Genomic DNA, 10,000 nt, shown 5'->3' with positions numbered 1-10,000 from the left:
TTGTCACACAGCCCTGACATCCAACTTCTTATCACCTGCTAACTGCTGATGTGTCAACAAACAGCTGTCCATCATACCTCAAATAAACTACGATTGGCCAACTTCCAGGAAGCCTGCTGAGTGGCAGTTATGGTGATTCCTGCAGAGTTGCGAAACTTTACAGTTGCGATGAGCAAAGAAGTTCTTTTCAGTGTCATGAATCACTCGGATTAGTCTGTTAAACATATTAAAGAAATGGAATGTTTGCTTTAACAAACAGGCCAAACTCCGCTTCTAATTCTCGATATTTTTTTTGATCAGAGATGAAGGCTGTTTCTTAATGACTGTCTCCCATCCCTGTTGTCCACCAAGTGCAAGCAGCACTTGAAAAAGACGTCACGTCTTTCAAAGAGAACCTCCCTGTCAATAAAGAGGAAAACTGAAAGGAAATAAATGACCATAAACCAGTCTGGCTCTGCCAATCCTCCCCCCACATCTTCCTGAGGTCGCCCTGGTTGTACTGCACCCCCGACAGGGTCCCTACTGGGGCACCGTTAAAGGGATGAAACCCCCCCCTCATCAAGACATACTGATGACTGATGGATGATGAAGACTTGATGCTGCAGCATCTTCTTCAAGGCTCTGGAGGTAAAAGAACGTTATGTGTTAATGTGTCTACAAACACAACGACTGAGCTGACTGGGTTTTACTGAGAAAGTTGTGCAGCAGATCTTTTGTTTGCTTTGCAGAAAAACATTTTGGTTTGTAGGCGGCTGTAAGATGACAACGACAGGACGGAAGATTTATGTATGTGTTATTAAAATGCAACCTGACGCCATTCTCCAGAGCTTTCTGAGTGTGGAACATTGAACGAACCGGCCGCTTACCAGTAAGATGGAAACGGTATTCTGTAGCTTCAGTTGAGAGTTTTCAGAACAGGTTCAATCACAGTTACTGATTCATATTTATAGAGCTGCTATACCACTCTTTAGTTTTTCAACATGCTAAAAGTAAAAGTTATTTTTTAAACACTTCTCTGACCTGGTGACGGGAACACACAGACTTGCTGTCTTTTAAAAGTGTCTCTTATCCATGCAGCCCAAAGCAGTTCATTTTGGCCTTGTAGTCGTGGAGCCGACTGAACTTGAGCAGATTTTGTCAGAAAAAAACAAGGAAAACACAGTACGCGGTTTATTATGAGGGTTTTACTTGAGTAGGAGTCGTTGGACACACACTGTACCTTTATGTGCCGGGCTGCATGTCACACCCTTCAGTCAGTAACCAATCAGCACATCACAGGTGTATATGAGGAGCAGTGAAAGCATGCTGAGAGCCCTGGAATGACTGCAGGGCCTGTGTGGGCGGTGCTGCTGCTACGTCGGGTGTGTTTTGTCTCTCTGTTGTCGGTTGGATCTGGAGGTCGTCAAAGAAAGGCTCCAGGTGAGACAGTCTGAGAGGGGGGAGTCTTCCTCTCCTCTGGCACCACTTTGATTCCCTGAAGTCAGACTGTTTTCTCACATTCTGTTGTATGAAATAAAGCCATCAAATAAAGTTCTGTTCTTTGGAGATAACGTGCTTCCTTTGTTTCCTGGTCCAGTTTGTATTTGGTTCAATGTTAGCAGTGTTCATGGATATGATCTACATTCCAGCTCTCACCTGTGCTCATGAGGTTTGTACAGAGACCTGATGGACCAGATTGTGAATACAAGCAGCCAAAATAACTTTCTTCTATGGGGTCGCTCAGCAAATGAGCTCTGACATCCAGAAAGAGCCTCGTTGTTCTGCTCAGGCATCAGATCAGGACGCTTCCCGGTGTTCCTCTGAAGTTTATTTTGCAGGTGTATCCGACTGATAGGAGAACATGGGGCTGACTGAGATCATGCAGGACAGATCGGGATCCGACCGGAGGAGCTGGATGTTTTCCAGGTGTGAGCAAAATCTGGATTAGCCTGTAGAACCTGCTGCCCCCCCGACCTGACTACTGATAAACAGCAGACAATGAATGGGCTCACACTGGATACACCATCCACTCCCTCAAACTGTCTGTACTGTTGGAGGTGGCTGAAACAAACCATCAGGGCATCTTTAATCTGCCCCTGAGAAGAGTCCTCAACAAACTTTCATCCTGAGTCACAAACTGTTTCAGAAAATTACTGAACCATTTTTTTTTTTTATCATATGTTACATTTGGATCACGTGTTCACAACATAGTATACTTTAGAGTGAACAAAAGACAGGACAATCCAAAGAATGGGACCAATGTGTGTCTGTGTGTGTGTGTGTGTGTGTGTGTGGTATGTGTGTGGTGTGTGTGTGTGTGTGTGTGGTATGTGTGTGGTGTGTATGTGGTATGTGTGTGTGTGTGTGTGTGTGTGTGTGTGTGTGTGTGTGTGTGTGTGTGTGTATGTGTGGTGTGTGTGTGTGTGTGTGTGTGTGTGTGTGTGTGTGTGTGTGTGTGTGTGTGTGTCTGTGTGTGTGTGTGTGTGTGTGTGTGTGTGTGTGTGTGTGGTATGTGTGTGGTGTGTGTGTGTGTGTGTGTGGTATGTGTGTGGTGTGTATGTGGTATGTGTGTGGTGTGTGGTGTGTGTGTGTGTGTGTGTGTGTGTGTGTCTGTGTGTGTGTGTGTGTGTGTGTGTGTGTGTGTGTGTGGTGTGTATGTGGTGTGTGTGTGTGTGTGTGTGTGTGTGTGTGTGTGTGTGTGTGTGTGTGTGTGTGTGTGTGTGTGTGTGTGTGTCTAGTGGATCTGTTGTAACAACCCTGAAGTCGTGTTAAAGTGTTTGTTGTCTCATCCAGGTTTGTTCTGAGTGAACTATAAAACTATTCCAGGACAAGTTATTTGTTTTCATGTTAAACTTCCAAATCTGTGTTGAGACTTAAATCAGCTGAGAAGACTCATTGAATTTAAGGAGGAAAAGAGACTGAGGAGGTGGCGAGGAGGAGACGGGAGGGGTGCCTTTGAAAACAGGTTGCTGTGTCATGATTACTTTGCACCAAAGCAGGACAACACACCTCAGCTCGGTGAGCCACAGCTGGTTTCAGAGACGAGGCAGGAGGAGGGACTACAGGAACCAAAGACAGGACGAGAAGACGCAGACAAAGAGGAACAAGGAACACAGAATACTCAGTTTGGTGATGTGGTGAGGAACAGACACCCGGGGCTGTACAGTAAGAGATTAGTGAGCAGGCCATGAATGACAATGAGAGAGGGAGAGAGGGAGGAGGGAGGAGGGTAGAAGGAGGGGGGAGGGGGGAGGAGGAGGTCTTCCTTCACTGGACTGTTTCACTCTGAGTTTTGTAACTTTTCCTGCACCAGTCACCCCGGCTGACTGGATCAACCAGAGGGACGGATCCCAAGTCAAACACCATTCAAAACCAGACGGAGAGTGTGTGTGTGTGTCAGGGTTTAAAAAGATGACAGAAAGGTCCACATGTACTCACAAAGATGGAAAAGTGGATGGAAACAAAGTTTCTCCAAACGGGAAACTGCAGGACGAGGACAAGGGGGCGAAGGTGGAGCTGGGGAGGAAGGTGACTCTGCTCCGAGGGATCTCCATCATCATCGGCACCATCATCGGAGCCGGGATCTTCATCGCCCCGAAGGGAATCCTGAGGCACTCGGGCAGCGTGGGAATGTCCCTGCTGGTGTGGATCGCCTGCGGGGTGCTCTCTCTCTTCGGTAAGTTGGATCAGCTGTGTCTTCAGTTCTGAGGAAGATGATGGTGGAGGTGCTCGTTCATTCACCTGATTCAAAAACTTGAGAGCAAATGTAGAAATTAATATTCAAAAGTCAAAAAGTAAAATAAAAATATCTTACATAGAAGTACAAGGTTGAATATCTTACTGACACGGAATAAAAGTGCAGAATTATTACCAAAAACCAAGTTCAAACTTTGCTCATTTTTTACAGTGGAGGATGCACATGTAGCTCATGTGCATCCTCCACCAGCCTTGGTGCCATCCTCCTGCCATGTAACAAGTGTCCACCGGATTATTTTATCACACAAATATAACAATCTGGTCTGAACGATGAAGCTTCAACGCCGTCTTATCGGGACACGCAGCGGCTTGTTCCTCTGACCCTTAAAATACCTCCTCAACAACTAATTGGAGCTTTATGACAAACATGAAAGATAACAAGTTGATTCGTTTCTCCACCCAGAAGCAGCCTGATGAAACATGTTGGAGCCGGTGTGACGCTTGTTTGTTCTGTGACGTGGATCAGTGTGTCTGAATGTCAAGGTCTCATACCTGCTCGTCGCTCGTTCTGCGTCTGACAAAAGACGTTCCGGGCCAATTATTCCCGTTTTGGATCAGAGATGTGAGGACAGCTGCAGCTCATCACGACGGGTCGGATCAGTCTGTAATACCTGATCCATTCATGGCTTTAACATCTGCTAACATGAAAATACAGGACTCTTTTTTTATACACTGAGAAAAGCTGAAAAGTATTTTTAAAGTTACTTATATACAACATGGAGCAAAGAAAACATTTAAACAACTATAAAAATGAAAAGAAGCCTTTAAATGTTCAAACAGAAACAGACACAGCTCAGTTTCATGTGAAGGTATAAACGTCAGGTTTGATCATACTGGCATAAAACCAATGCAGGTTAATTCTCTCGTAGCTTCTATAGAACGTGTGACAGTTATCAGCCCGGTGCTGCAGCGCCTCAGACCGGGAACGTCCACCAAAGACCCACATTCACTGTGTGTTGGTTTCTTTTTGGTAATTTGAGCCCACTGAACACAACTGGGTCACCGACAAATAAAAAGTCTTCACACAAGTCAGCGCCTGACGAAGGAACCTCCTTCTGACGGAGGAACCTCCTTCTGATGGAGGAACCTCCTTCTGATGGAGGAACCTCCAGGCGCTGACTTGTGTGAAGACTTTTTATTTTTTTAAGTCGTTCATGGAACTTTAAAAGTTTGGTAAAATAGTCGTTTTAATAGTTAATAGCTTTGACTGACAGGAGTTTCCAGGTCTGTCCCACTATTTCTTATAATATTCACACAATAATTCCAGCAATCTCAGCAATGTGCTTTTTAAATTCACGCGATTCTTCCACAAAAAAGGTCTATGTAGCTGTCACGAGTTTTTTTTTTGTAACTTTGAGCCCCATGATTCATTAAATTTTTAAATACTTTTGTGATGTGCAGCTTGATATGTATCAAAGGAAATAAAGATATATCAATGGTTTTCAGGTAGTGCTTTAAAAAAAAAAAAAAAAAAGTCTCCACTTCTAACATTTTCCTGCAAAAAACTCACAAAAAACTCCACAAATCAAAAAAATTTGATCGTGACAATCACAAAAATACTCCACAAAATCCTGGACGGACTAATTAAAGGGTTGTAATGATGACTTCACTTGAAATCTTCTCAACGCAGCGGGAACTGGTTCGGTCACAGTGTCATCTGCGTAGAGGGATATAAAATGTGTTGTGAGCGGTGATTGGCTAATGATCATGTGATTGGCCGTCACATCTGTATCTCAAATAGTGGTTCAAAAGAAGAAGAAAATAGAAAGAAGAATGAGATTAAAACATATTTAAATGTTTACAATGATAGTAAATAGGGAAAGATGGTGGTCTACTTTGATAAAAAACCGGTCCCCTGTAATTTCACACACACACACACACACACACACACACACACACACACACACACACACACACACACACACACACACACTCCATCCAGAAGCAGCGTCTCACTAACTGTAACCGAAGTGGGTTGAAAGCTCTGGATGTCTCCCATCCAGCCCCCCTGCTGCTCCGCTCCACTTCACAACTGTTTCATTCACTTAAAAAACCTTTTCCACAGAACATAATCCAGCCAGTGATTACATGTGCCACCATGCTGTAATTGGGAAAACACAGTTATATAAAATGCACTTCCTAGCAGCCACAGTTGAGATGCCTTCAGCACATCTGTGTACTCGAGCATACAGAATGTGTATATTGTGGTCGTATCCTTAAATCCTTCAGTTTCCTTGTTGTAATGAAAGCTCTGAGAACATTATCCTGGAATACCCTCCCTTAACCCTTCCCTGCTTTCCTTAACTCCCGATGCCTAAACTTGTAATTAAAATTCATCCACCTAAATCTCGCCCTCTCGAGTGATGGATTCCCACAGTAATATATTGTGGAGATCTGTTTCTACAGCAGCGGCTGAGACAGTTTAACAGCCCTGCGATGTCCTGGACCTTCTTGTTACTAACCCGTCTCCTCTGTTCCTGCAGGAGCTCTGTCCTACGCCGAGCTGGGCACGTGTATTAAGAAGTCTGGTGGACATTACACGTACATCATGGAAGCGTTTGGACCTCAGATGGCTTTTATAAGGCTGTGGGCTGATCTCGTTGCCATCAGGTAACAACTGCCTCTTCAACTCGGGTCTGCTGAACCGAACCTTTAACGTAAAGCTGCAGTAACCAATATTTGTTATTTTTATGATGACTTATATGACGATGTGAAATGTTAAATATGTTGCTGTTCTGAGAATTATTGCTTCCGTCTGCAGCTGTTTTTGTGAAAAAGCTGTGATGAACAGTTGGAGATTGGCTGTTGAGTTCGTGGAGTTGGTGGAGACCAAAAACAGAGCTAACTGTGGATATTAGACTTCCGTTCAAATGAAAACTGACATTAATGATCTTCTGGATGCAAACATTCGTTTCAAAATCTTATATGTGCTGTATGCCCGTCAGCGTGATCTTTCTGTGCCGTTGCCCCCTGGTGGCTGAAATGAATGAATGCAGCTTTAAAACGCACATGATGAATATGGAATACATAATGTATAACTACAGTTTACTGACATATTTTCTAAACAGGAAAAAAAAAAGTCAAACTTTCAATTCAATTCAGTTTTATTTATATAGCGCCAAATCACAACACAGGTTATTTCATGGCTCTTAACACATTAAAGTCCTTACAGCAGAACTTTACAACATTATACAGAGAAACCAACAATTCAACAATTCAACAATTCATCAATTCAACAATTCATCAATTCATCAATTCAACAATTCATCAATTCATCAATTCAAACATAAGCTTGGAGGGAAAAACTAGCTAGAAACTTTATAATTACATAAGCTGAAGTAGAGACCATTTGATCCGACTCTAATATTTTGTGTTGTCTGAAGCCAGCATACGATATAAAGCATGATTTTAGAGACCGGTGTACCAGGCCAGTAAAGGTGCTGCCCGGTTGTGACCTCGTGTGTGACCCGGCGTTTAGCTCCAACCGGAGAGGTGAGAAAACGCTCCTGTTTGTGTACACTGGCAGTACAAACAGTCTGGTGGCGATCCGGAGCCACCGACCTTCTGCTGGCTCTGGGGCGAGCAGGACTCAATAGAAACTCTGGGAAATGAACAGAGACACAGGAGCAGAATGAAAACAAGAATGAGAAGGACAAAGAGAGATTTCCCCGGCTGCAGCAGCTCAGTGGCTGCTGTGGGAAATGAAGAGAGAAATACTGATGAGCCATAAGATGAGCCTCTGAGACCGGCCGGCCTTATTTCATTCTTATTGAAGCCCGGCCTACCGACAGCCAGCTCACATTATATTACACACTCTCACATCTGCTGCACAATACCTGCAACAGCCCAACAGACATGGACGTGGATTCTCATTTATCATCACTAGTTAGCAGATCTTATTTTATGGCTCACTTTGCTTTCTCTGTGGAATGTGGTTGGATTCATATTTTTTAAAGCAGTAAAAAAGACAAATTGAAGCTATGTATATAAATATAAATAAAAACAATAGTGTAATACAATTATTACACTATGTTGCTAACAAACAGCACACAAATAAACTAAAATGCACAAGTTAAATATGTATCAAATCTGCATTCAAAGTTTTTTTCAATGTTAGACTCGACTGCAAAAACTGCCTACTTCCCTCTTATCTCTGCTTCTATCTAAAGACACAAGACATGTTTATATTTCAGCTTTACTTCCTGTTCACGCTGAACTTTGAAAAAAGTGGCTTCAAATTATTTGCTGCTTCCAGCATGGAAGGATTTTAAGTCTAAAACCTGTCTCCCTCACAAACTGGAATCAGGAAGACACACAATGTTAATCAAGTGAATTCACTTTTATTAATATAGTACACAAATCACCATGTGAGTCATCTCAGGAAACTTAATGTAAAAGAACCTTTAAGGAACCCAACAAGGCACACACACACACACACACACACACACACACACACACACACACACACACACACACACACACACACGAACATCACTGATGGTTGATGACATCACTGATGGTTGATGGTTGATGACATCACTTCCTGTTGCATCAGGTGTCGTCAGCCAGGTTGAAAAGAAATTACACCAAACTACGGCTGCATCCAGATCTGCTGAGAACAAAAATAGGCCCATAAAGTGGTCAATGTTAGCATTCATCTGTCATTCATCCCATTTAGTGTCTTTCAGCTCTGTTTTGGTCTCTTCAGCTGTCCGTTGTGGTGATGTTCTGTAAAATGTGTTGCGGGTTTGGTACCTGTGAACGTCCCACATGGTCACATGACTGAATGCTCCTATAAGGACTGATGTGTTTGTGTCCTGCAGGCCTGCAGCGATGGCCGTCATCTCTCTGGCCTTCGGGCAGTACATCCTGGAGCCTCTGTTCATGCCGTGTGACATCCCGCCCAGCGCTGTCAAACTGGCCACCGCCATCGGCATAAGTACACGCCCACCGCCAAACCACCACATCACTGTGACCATTTGTCAGCATGATATTATCTCTTTGACCTGCTGTGACCCGGTCTGGAGATGACGGGTGGAGGTGTGCAGTTAGAGGAGGAGGAGGAGCAGGAGGAGGATGTCAGCTGTCCGCATGACAAACAGACTATCTTTATCTCAGCCAAGCGGTCCTTCAGACAGAAACACAGCAGCTGAGAAGATGGAGAGAATAGTACGAAGCCTGAAATCAGATCCTCCTGCAGAACCAGGAAATACTGTACCTCCAAATATTCAGGAGTACTTTCTCATGTTTTAAAGTCTGAATAAAGAGTCGTTGGAGCGCTTAATAAATTCAGTACTGTAAGTTATGATCAAAGTAGAGATGATGTATGATATATATAATACATCAGTGGTTCTCAGCAGGTCCAGCTTCAGGACACACATTTCTCCTTTCATGGTGTCACGACCCAAATTTGTTATTTTTTACTCCACTCAGATTTATTTATTTATTCATAATTCATAGTGCAGTAACACACGCTGCCTTCACGCTCTGCTAAAAACAATAAACACATGAAAAGTGAAACACGGAGTTAAAACCCAGTGAACAAACGCTTCGTCTGTTTCTCAGCATTTATTCTGCACATTTGAACGTCATCGTCGAAATGTAAAATAAAAAAACACAACTTTCTCCTTTCATTTTTTTCCCTCGATGTACTAATACTTCGCTGTGGAGCTTCAGGGAAAAGAGAAGTACTGTATGTATATATAATTATACCTGATCACCATGAGGTGAGCCGCTCTCGTTCATCTGAGGGGGGAGAAGGAGGATCTCCGGAGTTTCAGGTCGAAGCTCAACAACGAATCATTAATGGGAGAACAGTCGGGTTAGAATAAAGTGGACTTGTCCTTTAATGTGTCCGTGTTAGACGGCGGGTCAGAGCTTCACTGAGGTTGATGGGTGAAGAGTTGAACATGAAGGGAGCTCCTCTGTAGCTCCAGAGTTTGGTTTGTCCCTTCTGGGCTGCTGTAGAAACATGGCGGCTGCGTGGAGGAGGACCTGCTCACTATGCAGAGATGAAAAGCTTCATTTTAGGGAACAACACCAAGTTTCTTGGTTTCAGGTGATTTTACACCACTGAAAACATCATTGTGAATATTAGATTCCACATCTGGAGTTTTGGTACGACTGTGGTGCTTCTGTAGATCAGCTGTGTTTGGAAGCTGCTGTCAGGTGACGGTCAGCTGATCTGTCTCTGCAGCGTCGGTCATGTACCTGAACAGTCTGAGCGTGACGTGGACCGCCAGGATTCAAATCTTCCTCACCTTCA

General features: G+C 43.6%; 1 protein-coding gene across 2 annotated transcripts in view; it reads left to right on the top strand.

The window, feature by feature from the left end:
* Positions 1-3,254: 3,254 nt before the first annotated feature.
* The window catches only part of slc7a11 (solute carrier family 7 member 11), a 27,960-nt gene continuing 21,214 nt past the window's right edge, over positions 3,255-10,000 (top strand). For both annotated transcript variants that reach the window (XR_011179345.1, XM_069171596.1), the window contains exons 1-4: positions 3,255-3,655; positions 6,219-6,345; positions 8,559-8,674; positions 9,932-10,000. The exon at positions 9,932-10,000 is cut by the window's right edge and continues 57 nt beyond it. Coding sequence is in view for 1 of the 2 variants with exons in the window: in XM_069171596.1 (XP_069027697.1) it covers positions 3,391-3,655; positions 6,219-6,345; positions 8,559-8,674; positions 9,932-10,000 (577 nt within the window). In the remaining variant the exon portion in view is untranslated. The remainder of the gene's footprint in view (positions 3,656-6,218; positions 6,346-8,558; positions 8,675-9,931) is intronic.

This window comes from Embiotoca jacksoni, unplaced genomic scaffold, assembly GCF_022577435.1.
Source record: "Embiotoca jacksoni isolate LCO1_2020_lvr unplaced genomic scaffold, fEmbJac1.0.p SCAF_5, whole genome shotgun sequence".
Classification (NCBI taxonomy): domain Eukaryota; kingdom Metazoa; phylum Chordata; class Actinopteri; family Embiotocidae; genus Embiotoca; species Embiotoca jacksoni.
The sequence above is the reverse complement of the archived record's forward strand: the minus strand, read 5'-3'. Positions and strand labels throughout refer to the sequence as shown.